A 14645-nucleotide genomic window follows, 5' to 3' on the forward strand; every position below is an offset into this window, starting at 1 on the left:
ACTTCATACTTGTTAGGAAGATGATCCTGTTATAACTGAAGTTTGAACATTTTCTACTTTTTCAGCCCTTTATGTCAAGTCACAAAACATGCAAATCAGTAAATGTATTGAATTTTTTTGTAAGCAAGTCAATTAAGTGTACCTGTCTCTGTTTCTTTCTTGTGAATCTTTCCTCTTGTACACTTTCCTAGATTATGATATTGAATCTCTTTACTTCGTTGAGTTTATGATGCATTCTGCTGTCCTTTATTGAGATGTCTCTTGCAAAATCTGCGTTCTTTTTTTGCTTATCAAAGTCTGCAAATTCTTAGTTTTCAGTCAGTATGCAAGGTGAAGTTGGAGGGAGGAAGAGTATCTGCCTGTAGAACTGAAATTATCTTGCTACTGAAGATCCTGTCAACTTAATTGCCTTTTTCTGCTTTAGAACAGTTCACCTATGTGTTCTTGTGTAGAGCAGAAATAGCAATGGAAAAAATTTGGACCTGTGCATGCAGGTCTGTTTTTGTTTCCCAGGAGACCATCCTACTTTTGGTGCAGCTTTTTGTCTCATGAACTTAGGTATAAGCAGTTAAGTGCCTGTGAAAAACAGCTGATATTCTGTAGAACAACCACCTCAAGTTCATAAAAAGGCTGCTATCTCTAGGCAATTGGATAATAAAATTCAAAGCAATTTTAACTTTTTTTCCCCTTTCCGTTCTTGAAGTTGGCAGTCATGCCCTGAGCCTTTCCTAGTTAGGTTTGCTTGTACTGTGTTACTGATGTTTTGAAGAAAAAGATCAAGAATAAAATAACTAACTGTAGTAGTTATAGCTGCAAGTTGCAGAAGAAGCATGCATCTGTCACTTCATCTCAGGATGTTTAAGGTGATGTTTGGAAGTGTTGCAGATCTCTCTCTCACTTTGCAACCTGCAAAAGAAAAAATGAATGTCAGTAGAGATGAATTTAATGAAATAATTCCATCTGTGCTTCAAATGTGAAAGACTTTTGTCCACTGTATCCTTAAAAGATGTTTAAGAATGTAGTGGAGTTGAAAATATATGCTGAAAATGTGTGAAATTTAACTGCTCTACATAAGAGAATAGAGTGTGAAAACTATGGTGTTTCCTCTAAAATCAGAGAATTGAGAAGTCTGTTCTAGAAAGCTACAGCAATTTGAACTTTTTTTTAACTTTTGAAGTTCCATTTATGCCGTGGAAGTCGCTCTGTTCCTAAAATGCCACCTTACTCAGTTTATATCTCAGTTACCTTTTTTTAAATTGCAAATTGGTCTCTGTCAAGAGGCAGTTTTCAATCATTTGTACCTATGTTATCTGTGACTTAAAAATAAAGTGTTTGTCAGAATGGCCTGATTATTGTAATATTATTCTTTTCCGGTTATTTGAAATCTGTATTGAAATCTCTTATAATGTTAGAATTTCAGCGTTTCAAGAACAGATTGTCTTTCTGCTTTTTTAAAAAGCCACTGCATTAAAAGAAGACAACAATATTTCTGACTCTGTAGGTACCACATTAGGTCTTTATTGCTTGCAGTGTTTCAAACCTACTGACAACTTCACTCCTGGTATTTAGACCATTTGGAACACAGAATTTTTAAAAGAATTCTATTAATTTAATCTAGCTGATTAGGGGAGCAAAAACTAAGAGCAGAAACAGAATTTGAAATTGTTATGTAAAAGAATTCAAAAAGAGGCTGGAAGAGAAGAATTGTCAAGGAGGCTGTTTTCTTCCACAATTTTGCAGCGTCCAGGAGGTTGGATAAGAAAGAACGAAGGCTTTCCATTTCACCCAGTAGAAGACATTACACAGGGGAGAGGAGCTAAGAAGCTGGTTTATATTGGTGATTAAAACTAACCTCAGTTCACTATGCAAGATGGACTTGGAAAGAAGGCCCAAAGAACAGCACTTGTCTGGAAAGATCAGTGCCCTCACCTTGGAGTCACTGTAGCTTTAAGCCTACCCACACTGCCTGCCTGCCTGCTGCCCCCACCCCTGCTCCCCCTTGTATTACATACACTAATTACAGGGAGCACTCAGGATAATAGTTGCCAGGTAAAACTTTCATATGGTCTGTACTTAATTCCTTTCATTCAAGAGTTTTATATTTATGGGTTAGAGACAAGCTCTGTTACCAACTCCAGAAGCAATACTTCAGACAGTGCTTTAATGTACCATGGGTAAGATCTAGTAGCAAATTAAAAAGAATTTGCAAATACTGTTCTCTGAAGTTACTGTTGCTTCAGGAGTGACTTGCACTCAGGTATCAGAGACACTTTTTAATAAAAAAAACAACAAGGTAGTTTCTGATGTAACCTATACCCTCGTTTTGTTTACTTGATTTCTTAAATTATGTGAAATACTTGTTAGCACATATGAGGTATTTATTAGTTTTTCAAATCATTGCAATTTGCTTCAGAAGGCTTTATCTTGGGAGTATAATGAATTACTACAGACACATTTCGATGTTCCAGTTTTGCATAATTCTGTATGTTGCTTTAGGCAAAAGCCTTGTGCCTTGGTGGACTATAAAGTCTGGATGCGCAGCCACTTCTGACAGCTTTGGACTTTTTATTGGTAATTACACAGATGGTGAAGAATGCTTTGCTGCAGAGATGTTTTTAGAGAAAAAATAGTTTGCAAAAATAATTTACGCAGTGAATAACATTCAGTGTCTTTTTTTCTCTAAATGCATCTTCACTAAGATATAGTATTACATTATTGTAATGTTCTCTGAAATGGTATCTAATGATTCTCTTTTTTGCCAGTCTAAAGGAAAGTGTTATTTGTTGACTTTTCAAAATTTTAAGCCGCTTCTTGAATTACTGCTATATTTTACCATTTACTTTTTAATGGGATATGTCCTCCCATCCAAATTCATTGTAGAATTAGTCAGTCTTGTGCCTCACAGGCCACTTTGTTGTGTATGAGGATGTACAAGACACATTAGTGTGTAATAAAGGTGATTATTCTATATTCTTATACTAAGCCACCTGAAAACAGTCAGATAAGAAAACTTTTCAGTTCATTATGTGAAATTCCAAGGATTATGTGCAATGAAAGTTGTAGTGTGGGTGTACTTGGTACCAGGAGTCTTTTGCTTTTTGTCTGCCCTACCACGTGTTGCAAATGAGGGTTCTACCTTCTCTTGTTCTCTGAAGGCTTTTGATCTTCACCACAGATGCTGTTAGAATATGACTGTGGGAAATTCAATTGTTTAAGTCGGTAAAGTTGCTAGTAGTTGCATTTGATTAGTATCTCTGAATGATTTTGATCACACATGACCGTGTAGGTGGCATAGATTTGAGACCTAATGCAGCTGGTAGTAGCGTTTTTGAGGCTGTTACTACTATAATCAGTCGATTGTCTTGGTTACCACACTGATAAACTGATGAAAATTGTTAGTAGAGGAACTGACAACAAAATACGAAATGCTATCCTTTTGCTAAAGCTAACAGACTTAAAAAGCGAAGTAAACGTTATGAAGTTTTTCTGGTATATACTCTTCGCTTCTAGTCAAAATCTGAGAATTTTTAAAGAGAATTCACAGACTTGTGCAGTTAAGCAGACCAAATACATTGATTTGGTATAAGACTGTTCTTTCAGTGGTTGAGCTTCAGTAATAGTTACTTTAGATTAAAAACAAAATTGTTGAGATTGACACTAGCTTAATTTCCATAGGTATCTTGGAACTCCTGTAGAGAAGTGCTAATGCTTCTTGCTACAGCTTTTTATACCTGGGTCTTCTGCTATTCCTTCACCCTCACGAATGTGCTGTGGCAGAGTTAGGAGTCAGATTGGAGACACAATTTGGTTTATATTTAGGGGTGGAAGGAAGGTAGGTCATTTTGTCACCTGAAAAATTGGAACTGGTGTAAAAGACCATTATCAATAATAAAGACTAGCTCTCAGAAATAACTTTGCCAACAGGCCAAACAAGTTTTGATTTTCCTCTGACATTGCACATTTGGGAAGTGCTTATTTAGTGGAAAATGTATTAAAAATTACATGTAGGAATACATTTATTATTGACAGAATTAAATATGAAACAACTGTTGCTTTTGCATGAAATGCAATTGTAAAGAGCAAGTACTGAAAATAATTACTTATAACATGAATCGTACCACCTTTGACTAAATGCATATGTAAGCAGAAGGAAGTTCTTGAGGTTAACTGTCTGATCTCCTTTCACTGAGAATTAGTGAGGAGCTTTCATGCATGTAGAAGCTTAGTTTTTCTTTTATACTTAGTATAACTTTGAGAGATGATAGAATGTGCATTGATAAGTCTACTCTTCATAATACCGTTGATTAAACTCCAAACTGATTGCTGCTCATCCTGTGCTTTTGTGGATCTTGTAATTTATTCAGTGTGATTTTTATTTAGAACCCTCGCACCTTACCGTATCTTGACATACTTGTGATCTGATACCTGCTGATCAGATACCTGCTCCTTGGAATTATGATAGCGTTTCTGATGGGGAAAAGATACTTGCTATGGGTGTGTGTTTCAGCCTGTCAGGCTGTGTAAATATGTATGTGTTTATAACCTGAGTTAGGAGGCTCTGAATTATCACTTGTTCTATCTTGGAAGGGGATATCCCTATGTTGTAAGTTGTTCGCCTACGAGTTTTTGTTTGGTTTATGTTTGTTTTTAGCTCTTGGAAGGAACTTTTTCTAGCAATGTAGCAAGGATGTGGGACTAGAAGTCCTGATTTCGGAGATCTACAAAAGCTCATTTTTGGACAGTAGCTTAACCTCTCTGTCTCAGATTTTCAGTCCATCAAGTAAAAATGCTAAAACTTAACAGTCTTAGAAATATAGAAATATTTCTAAAATGAAATCTTCAGGCATTTCTTATGACTTCAGAGAGACTTACTACTTTTCTGTAATTGCCTACAAGTGTCAGGCAGTGTTGATTACATCGGTAACTTTAGTGGCCAAGCAATGCTACCTATTGGTAACTGGGCTGTGACTAATACCCTGTGTGTGAGAATGCTCCAGGACTGTAAGGTTAACAACTCTTGACTTATCAGAAACAGGAGTGCTGTCTAGCAGGATCCTTTTTCCAGTTTTTCAACTCTGTTATTGATCAGACTTGAGCATATTCCACACATAGTTTTTTCCTCTAATGCTTCTGGCATAGCTAACTGGCAGAATCTAGACTTTTTTAAACCAGTGAATTATTTATTCAAATAGATGAAATATATTTGTTATTGTGTTCATCAGAGATCAATTTTGTGTAAATTGTAACATTTTCACAAAACAGTAACATCTTTAAGTATAACTTGCATTCTGGGATATATATTTTTGTGACTCTTCTATTAATGTCTGCCTAAGTTGATTACGTTTCTTCTTTTTTTTAAGGTAAAGTGCAAGTTAAGAGTTCAGACATACAAGTTGGAGACCTCATCATAGTGGAAAAGGTTGATATTTTTTAAATATATTTTAGAGATTAAAAATTATTAACATGCTAATTAACTTCCAGAGAAAAGTATATTGAGGTACTTACCTGTGAAGTACTAACTAGCTAGTAGTTTTAGTTCAAGTCTTATTTGAAAATCTCATGGAAAACTATTTTGATTAATTATAGACTTAATTGAATGTAACTATTTATATTATGCATATGCTTAAAGTTATCTAGTGGAGGGAATGCAGTTAATAAGTTAAATTCTCTGACTTGTGCTCTGGTGAATGTTCTAAGCTGTCTGATTACTGATACCGTCCTTCTGATGCTCAAATCAGTGTTTTTCTATGTCTGAAGCCTTTAAGGATAAGTTTTATTTATACATATGAAATATATGTTTATATCATGTTATTATAATATATATAATTAATGTTAAAGTTAATATATTTTTTAAATGAGAAAAAGCTTTCCAGTTTGATTGCAAGTGGAGAGTGAGAGCTGTGAACAGTTTTTCCCTCTATATTAGTATTATAATAAAGTGAGTGTTGCTTATTTCAGATGGATTTCTGGGATACTAAGAAATTACTGTGACCTTGAAAGTCAACTTAATTTGCCTTGTCAGAGGAAGCTACTTTTGCTTAAGTTCATTCTGGAAAGGTGACTCATTTTCTGTGTGCCGGCAGGTGACTCCAATCGTGCTTTGCATTAGGGAGCTAATCTGGGGAGGTGCTGAAAGGAGGCACCTCAAGTTGAAGCATGTATCTACAGCTTTGTTTGAAGTGTTGTTTGGCAAATTGCAGCTTGGTAGAGTAATTCTTAGTGGAACCTAGCCTAGGAGTGACCAGGCTTTTCTAAACTTCTTGGTAGTTTTTCTCCTATTTAAGTGGAGTAAATTACTTCTGATAAAATCTTTCAGTAAAGGTGGCCTGGTGCATTTTGTGCTTTCGTATTTGTTAACACTTCTCCTTTTACTTGGAGAATTTGGAGAACTCATAAATTGTTAGTTGATAGAGATTATTTTCTTTTTTTCAGATGTATATAAGAAACCATTTTTCTGTTTATTTTAGAAAACTGTTTATTTCCTTTCTGTTTCTTCTATAGTCCAAAGAAAGAACTATACACTCAGTCTCATTTGGTTTGTTGCACTCAGTTTGATATATATGTAGTTTATACTGTTTATTTCTTTTTTTTCTTCCTTTTTCTTTTGTCTCCTGTCTGTATCTGATAGTATCTTGGGCCTGTCTGAGCAGCGCCTACTAGCGTGTATACGAGATTAGCACTAATACGTTTGGTCATTACATATGCTTTCCCTTACAATTTGCTATTTTAGAGTGCAGGTGGAGTCAGCTTGCAGCTGCTCACTTGCACCAATTCCAGATCTTATAGGAAACTGAGGTGATGTTAGTTTTGATTTTAATGAGGAAACTTTTTAGGGCCCTCTGAACTTGTAAACCTGGAATTAATTATTATAGAGTGTAGGGAAGACTCTAGTGGCTATATTTGTAATCAGCCTTCCCTGGAATTTACTGAGATCCATCAGTCTGAATTATGCTAGAACCTGGAAAACAGGAATTACTTTTGGGAATGGCCCAGTGTCCAGATGAAAAGTGGTGACTAGTGGTGTCCTTCAGGGATCCGTACTGGGATCAGTACTGTTTAATATCTTCATTAATGACATAGACAGTGGAATTGAATGTACCCTTGGCAAGTTTGCAGGCAACACTGAGCTGAGTGGTGCAGTTGACAGGCCTGAGGTTTGGGATGCCATCCAAAGGGACCTGAGAAAGCTTGAGAAGTGGGCCCATGTGAACTTCATGAGGTTCAACAAAAGAAAGTGCAAGGCCCTGCACCTGGATCAAGGCAACACCCAGTATCAATGCAGGCTGAAGGATGATGGGATTGAGAGCAGCCCTACAGTGAAGGACTCCAGGGTGCTGATGGTGGACGTGAGCTGGTGGAGTGCGCCTACAGTCCAGATGGTATCTGGGACTGCATCAAAAGAAGTGTGGTCAGCAGGTCGCGGGAGGTGATTGTGCCCATCTGCTCCACTCTGATGAGACCCCAGAGCTTTGGTGGAGGTCCAGCTCTGGAGCCCTCTGCACAGAAAAGACCTGTTGGAGCAAGTCCAGTGGAGGGCCACAAAAATTATCAGAGCTCCTATGAGGAAAGACTGAGAGAGTTGCGACTGTTCAACCTGGAGTATAGAAGTCTCCAGGGAAACCTTAAAGGGGGCATGTAAGAAAGATGGGGACCAACAGGGTCTGTAGTGATAGGACAAGGGTTGATGGTTTTAAACTAAAAGAGGGTAGGTGTAGACTAAATATAAGGAAGAAATTTTTTACTATGGGGGTGGTGAAAGATGAGAGAGGCTGTCACTGGGAACTTTCAAGGTCAGGTTGGATGGGTCTCTGAGCAACCTGATCCAGTTGAAGATGTCCTTGCACACTGCAGGGGTGTTGGACTATATGACCTTTAAAAATCCTTTCCAACCCAAACTGTTCAATGATTGATCAGTCTGTCTTGTATGAGGTAGGTCATTAGCATCTATTTCAGCATTATTTGCAGCAGATTACAGGTAGTATGTTGTGAGTACCTAAAGTTTCTAATGAAAAAAAGTGATGTTTAAGGATTTAGGGAAATAATGAGTAGAGTTTTACTTGGGTATCTCAATAAAATGCATACAATTTCTTGAAAGTTGTATTTCAGTTAAAGCTCCCTCCCGCCCCAGCAGACCTTTGTTTTCTTTTGGCCTTGCTGAGAGTGCCTTCAGACTAATGAAATGAAATGTTTTCTGGTTCTTTTGAGCAGACTTTTTTGTTGGAACAAGCAGTTTTCAATTTCAGAGTATGACTTGTAAGCCAAAGAACCAGTCGGGAGTGAAATGTTCAATTGCTCACTCGAATGGCAAAGGAACAAGTTAACATTGTATTTGACTGGAGGATGCATGAACAGCGTTTCTGCAGTGAAATTAATGACTTATTTGAGCTGAAGATCCATATGTTAACTAGTGACTGCATTGCAAATGCTAACAAGTGAAAGGCTTTTCTGTGTTCAAACCTTGAATATCTAATGATTGTTGTCTTTCTTTTTTTTAAATAGGTCTGATTAATTTTAAAGCAGCCCTAAGTGACTGAAATGTGCTTAAAACAGATTAGTTCCAAGTAATATATCTATTGTTTCAAGTGGAAATTGTGTAATGCACTAATACTAGAGCAGTAAGAGGCCTGAAGAGAAGAAAATATTGCCTGTTTTTAAAAGCTAAAAGGCATTTATATGTTAGATGAAAAATAGTCTCCTGCTACTTCCTAGATGTTCTCTTTTGCTTGTATTGAGATACATTTTTAGTTGCCAGCAGGAGCACAGGTGTGCATAGTATTCCTAAATAAGACAATTGAAGGTTTGAATTGAAGAGTTCAGATATTGTTATTTAGACATTGTAGCATATCGACAGTTTGGAGTACGTTTTAGATGTGTGAAGAAGGCATAAAACTTAATACAGTTATTAATTATTAACATTTACTTAATGACATTTAATAATACTACAGTAGTGTTTTAAAATGTGGAAGAGTAATGCCTTATCTTAAAACTGAGAACTTTTGTTGATCTACAAAATGATACAATTGTTTTTTCTTAATCTTAGGTGTAAAGTGAAGTTAATCAGTGGTGTAAATAAAATATTTGTAAGGCTTACAGTTAATGCTAGCATACAGAATTGTACAGCATGCAAATGCAAGAAGGCAACTGGGAAATGCCTCTTCCCTCTATAACTCGGATGCAAGCAGAAATAGTTTAGTTAGTGAGAAAAGTACATGGTTCATTACATGAATGGAGAAGAAACGACAGTGCAACATACTGAGGGTCCATAGGTATGGGCAGTTGTAGGGGAACTGGAAGAGAGACTAGGGAGTAGGAGAAGCTTATGTAAATAACAATTTTATGATTATCATTGAATGGTTTGGGTTGGAAGGGGCCTTAAAGCCCATCCACTTCTTAACCCCCTTGCCATGGGCAGGAACACCTTCCACTAGACCAGGCTGCTCAAAGACCCATCCAACCTGCCTTAGGGATGGGCCATCTACAATTTCTATGGGCAACCTGTACCAGCCTCACCACCTTCACAGTAAAATATTTCTTCCTAATATGTGATCTAAATCTCCCCTCTTTCCACTTAAAACAGTTACCTCTCATCGTCCTACTACACTCCCTGATAAAGAGCCCCTCCCCAGCTTCCCTATAGGGCCCCTTTCAGTACTGGAAGGCTGCTATAAGGTCCACTGGAGCCTTCTCTTCTCCAGGCTGAACAAGCCCATCTCTCTCAGCCTGTCCTCATAGGGGAGGTGCTCCAGCCCTCTGATCATCTTCATGACCCTCCTCTGGACTTGCTCCAACAGAGCTATGTCTTTCCTATGTTGAGGATTCCAGAACTGGACACAGTGCTCCCAGTGGTGTCTCACAAGAAAAGAGTAGAGGGGCAGAATCCCCTCCCTCGACATGCTGTCTATGCTTCTTTTGATGCAGCCCAGAATATGGTTGGCCTGCTGGGCTGCAAGTGTGCACTGCCGACTCATGTTGAGCTTTTCATCCACCAGGAATATAATAACATTAGAAAAGTGAGAAAGTAATTTGAAAGCTATTAGAAATTGTATTTGTCAAGTGAATATTGTAGCCTATATTGCGGGGAAGCATAGGTGTGTAGGGGTTTTCTTGTTCTCCAATTTGACCAGTATTTCTGGATGGCATGAAGTTAGCCATGGGAACCCCAAAGCTGGGGGAGCACTTACCTTGTGTTGACTATTGTTTTGCCATAGTTAGATCTCTAGGAATAAATCTCTAAGTGTGTAGCATAGACCCTGTGAGAAATGGAAGCCCTCCTTTCCTGCAGCTCTAATTCTGCCACGACTTAAGCAAAACAATGTTTTCAAACCATTTTCATTAATTACCTATTCAAATTTCAGTATAGATCCATAAACATATCTAGTGTCATCTCTGTGGTAATTGAGATTACATAGTTTCTCCATGGGTTTCTGAATGCTTGAAGTTATATATGTTGTCATTTTAACTTGTTCCACTTTGATAAATATGACATAGGAGGGCTAACATGATTGACATATTGCTGCCGTTTGTCTGTGACAATGTACAACAGAACTTAAATTTTCTCCATAATGAGGTGTTAAAGATTTTTGCAGCATACTTGCCATCTGTTTCTGTGTAGTCAGTCTTTTATAGTGACTAGGTACATCTTTGCAGGGGGATCTTTGCTCTCCAGTGTCAGCAGTAATAGTGACAATGCTTTTTGGTATCTAATACTTCTGAATTACCTGTCTCCCCACTTCCAAAATAGGTGAAACCTGATGAAAAACAATACATCAGTCTCAATACTGTTGTGGTTTCTTGTTTTGGTTCTGATTTGGGATTTTTTTTTCCCCAAAAGTGAAGACATGACAGTCTCAAGCCTTCCCTACATGGAAGGGTATGTTCAGCTACGTTAATTCAGAAAAGCAGTGTTTTGCAGGAAAGAAAAACAAGCAGAGAGGAAACATTAAAAAAACCCCATAAAATCCAGATGTATTTTTTCCTAGTAAAATGTGAAAATAATCACATTACTAATTTGATCACAGTCTGCAGCTTCCTCAAGGAAGGTAGTGGGAGAGGTGCTGATCCCCTGTCTCTGGTGACCAGTGATAGGAGAGAAGGAGATGGAATGCATCAAGGAAAGTTCAGTTTGGACATTAAGAAAAGACTCTTCACTGAGAGGGGGGTCGGTCACTAGAACAGGCACCCGAGGGAAGTGGTCACAGCACTGAGCCTGACAGAATTCAAGGAGAGTCTGGACGATGCTCTTAGGCAGATAGTTTAGTTTTAGGCAGTCCAGCAGGGAGCTGGGGGTTGGACTCAATGATCCTTATGGGTCCCTTCAAATTTGAGATATTCTGTGATTTCCAGTTTTCTTGGGCATAAAGACTTGAATCTTGGATAGGAAGTACCAGGGGAATATTTCATTTACTGAATGTGAAACAGCATTCTTTGTGGAAATCGTAATTATTTGTAAAAACATGATACTTCATTTGGATTAACAGAACTTCTGTGTAATTCAGTATTAGGTAATTTGACTGTTGTTTTGCAAAATTTTTGGGTATCTGTCAAGTATTTTGGCTTGCTTACAAGTCATTGGAAGTTTCTAGGCGCAAAGCCAGTAACCTGAAACTTGTGTAATGGATTCATGCCACAGTTGGCAGGGAAGCTGCAAAAATGTATAGCTAATCTATATGGAGACTGGATATCTGTTTAATTGTTATTGCCATGTAAGGGAAGATTTATTTAATTTTGAAGTTCCATTTTCCCTTTCCTTTTTACTTCTTTGCTCTAATAGATGCATAATACTATATAAAGAGGTTAATATTTTCACTGCATTTTTTCCCAAATCTGAATATGATATATTTCTGGCTGAATCTGGGCTTAGCATGGATAATAAACTTCACTATATGCTTAATTATTTTATGTTAGGAGACAAAATTCAAAAAAATACTACAGTTGCATTCTCTTCAAAGTAAATACTGTTGACATAGAGATAAGCACATGAATTTTTAACTCTCTGTGGTTTTACAATAAATGGGAATTACAGAATCACAGAAACATGGTAGCAATCCAGTACATCTTTAGCCCAGCTTAGTTGCCAGTTCTTTAGCCTTTGCTTTTTCAAGCTTTGCAATGCGAGCCACTGATTTTGGACCCAAGACATTACCGCCCCAGTGACGACGGATCTCATCGTATCTGTCATTGTAGTTGGTCTTGACAGCCTCCACTACAACTCCACTCTGACAACTCCACTCCATTTGAATTGATGCAAATGGGGAAGTACCCAAGGATAAAAATGCACAATTTGAAGGTTTAAGGAGGGTTTTTTGCTAACCACGTAGGATTTTATCTGTTTTCAGTGTTCCTAAATTTGTTTTCGAAACATCTTCCTTGAGACGGTGCCATCTCTGTAGCCCTTCATGGCCACTCTATACTGAGTGTCCCACTGATAAAGAATACAGCTGCAGTTGCTTTCAGTCCCACTTCTGAGTTGACATCCTTGAGAGTGCGTTACAGGGCCAAGAGGTACCAGCCTCCCAGAGATATAGGGTTTACATCATGTTTTGAAAGCTGAGTCCATACCACACAGAATCTGGCAGTTGACTCTTGATAGATCTATTCTGATCACAGTGTTCCCAATGGCAGTGTTATGGTGGTGTGCTGGTCTCAGGAAGGTTTCTTTGGAGTAATGGAAAACTATCTGCAGCATCCAGGATGTTTTGTGGTCAGAAATAAGTTTGCTATACAAGTGTGGCTTCTTGAGAGCCAAGTAAAATGTTAGCACTGTATGTGGGAAAAGGCATCACCTTCTTCAGTGATGTTGACTGGTGTAAATACACATTTATTTTCCATTGTAAGTGAGACAATATGAATTTTTTCACTCTCTGAACTGCTTTTTATAGATAGTCAGGTGTGGTATTTTGAAGGTCCCACACAATGTCATACAAAGCCGTGTTTGATTATCTTGACATGTGTACTTTGAGCTGTTTTGTTGGAGGGGATTAGGAGTGTACATACTTATATCATTTTTCTTGTGACATGTAGTAATGAAGGGGAAGTGCTGCCTTCAAAAAGTAAAAGATAGAAGGCTGAAAATGAGAAACTTCGTGTCTGATTTCAAATCAAACCAATTTGACGATACTGGATTTTGTTCTGTTAATAGCAATGTTGTTGTGTCTTCCAATGCTGAGGTGGTCTGTCTTGACTGAAATGAGTTCCTCTGTTTATGTTGATTCTGTTAGGTGGTTTTGAATGTCTTTGCTGATGTGGTGTTCTGGGCTTTTGCCTGGATTCCTCTTGGGATAAGTAGGTTCAGAGCTGCTACATGCTGTATGTGCTTGAATTTCATGTAAAGATAATTTTGAACCGATTACATTTTTCTTAGTCTGTTACTAAGATGTTACTATCAATTGAATTTGAATCAATTGAATTTGAATCACTGTGATACAGTGAATCAAAGTGTTGTGACTAGGATTGCCGTTATAAAATTTACAGGCAGGATTCTGTATTCTGTGTTCAGTATGTGAAATGGTCCATTGCTTGGTGTCTTGAATTGAAGTTTTCAGGTTAGCTTGACCCTCATCTTCATTGCTGTTTCTTCTGTGTAAAATAGCTAACCCGTTTTCTATAGCCGGTAGTTTGTGCAAAGTAGAGCCTCAGTTGAGTAATTATTGCTGTATTAATTTTGCGTTTTGATTATAATTGACGTATGTTATAGGGAGCAATTCTGTAGTTTCGACTTTCTTATGTACTGAACATACTTCCTAACTTCTTATGTTGAGTAAATTCAGTCAGGTTTCTAAGGCTGAAATCTGTCAGGTTCATGTATGCCATGTGGTGGGCTTTGTCAGCTACATTTATTTTCTTTTCCAGTCAGCTGAGCTCTTAACAAAATTAAAAAATGAGTCATTAAGTATACAGTGGCTTTCAAGGCAGTATCAACAGAGTATAACAGGAAACCCCAAAATTTATTCTCAAATGGAGGTACTTTGTGTGTGAAAAATATTTATGATTATATCCTCTTAACAAGTAATCTGACTTGAATATTCAGAAATATTTTTTTAGCATGAAACTAGTAAAAACATTACTAATAATCCACTGGGAATTCTTAATTGGTTAAAGGTAGTCTGTAAATGAAATGCAACTGAATCTTCATGTTTAGCTTCAGTATCAAACAGGACAGCATGTGGCATACTGGACATAAGATGTGATGGAAGAAGCAGAATTTCAGTGTGGCATCTTTTCTTGTTGCTCTATCCAGTCCACTGTTCACTCTGGTCCCTGTCAACTTAGTTTGTCACTGTTTTTCTTCCCAGTCCTGTGTCTCTTTCAGATTCTCACGTTTCTTATTTTCACTTCCTCAGTTTTTTGTTCTTAAACCCTCTGTTGGCTCCATGTAACTGGTGCGTGTAGATGCCTTGTGAACAAGTGGTGGGAGAGCTGAGCATGTTGGTAGTCAAGCAGCAGGTAGCATGTGCGTGGGAGGGTGCTGTTGTTCATTTTGTTTCATGTGCAAAAGCTTAGATTGGCTTTTTTGTGGGCAGCAAAACGTTGAAAGCCTGATTTGATGCAGATAGTTCTGTGCTTGAAATGGGAATGCCAGAACAGTTGTACAAGTGCGTCTGACTGCTTATGGCTTTAAGCTGTAGATACTGAGGAAGAAATTCTAT

General features: G+C 37.7%; 1 protein-coding gene across 2 annotated transcripts in view; it reads left to right on the plus strand.

The window, feature by feature from the left end:
* The window catches only part of ATP9B (ATPase phospholipid transporting 9B (putative)), a 156460-nt gene that overhangs the window by 37160 nt on the left and 104655 nt on the right, over nucleotides 1-14645 (plus strand). For both annotated transcript variants that reach the window (XM_069853751.1, XM_069853752.1), the window contains exon 6: nucleotides 5361-5419. In XM_069853751.1, coding sequence (XP_069709852.1) covers nucleotides 5361-5419 — 59 coding nt within the window. The remainder of the gene's footprint in view (nucleotides 1-5360; nucleotides 5420-14645) is intronic.

This window comes from Phaenicophaeus curvirostris, chromosome 3 (assembly GCF_032191515.1).
Source record: "Phaenicophaeus curvirostris isolate KB17595 chromosome 3, BPBGC_Pcur_1.0, whole genome shotgun sequence".
Lineage (NCBI taxonomy): Eukaryota > Metazoa > Chordata > Aves > Cuculiformes > Cuculidae > Phaenicophaeus > Phaenicophaeus curvirostris.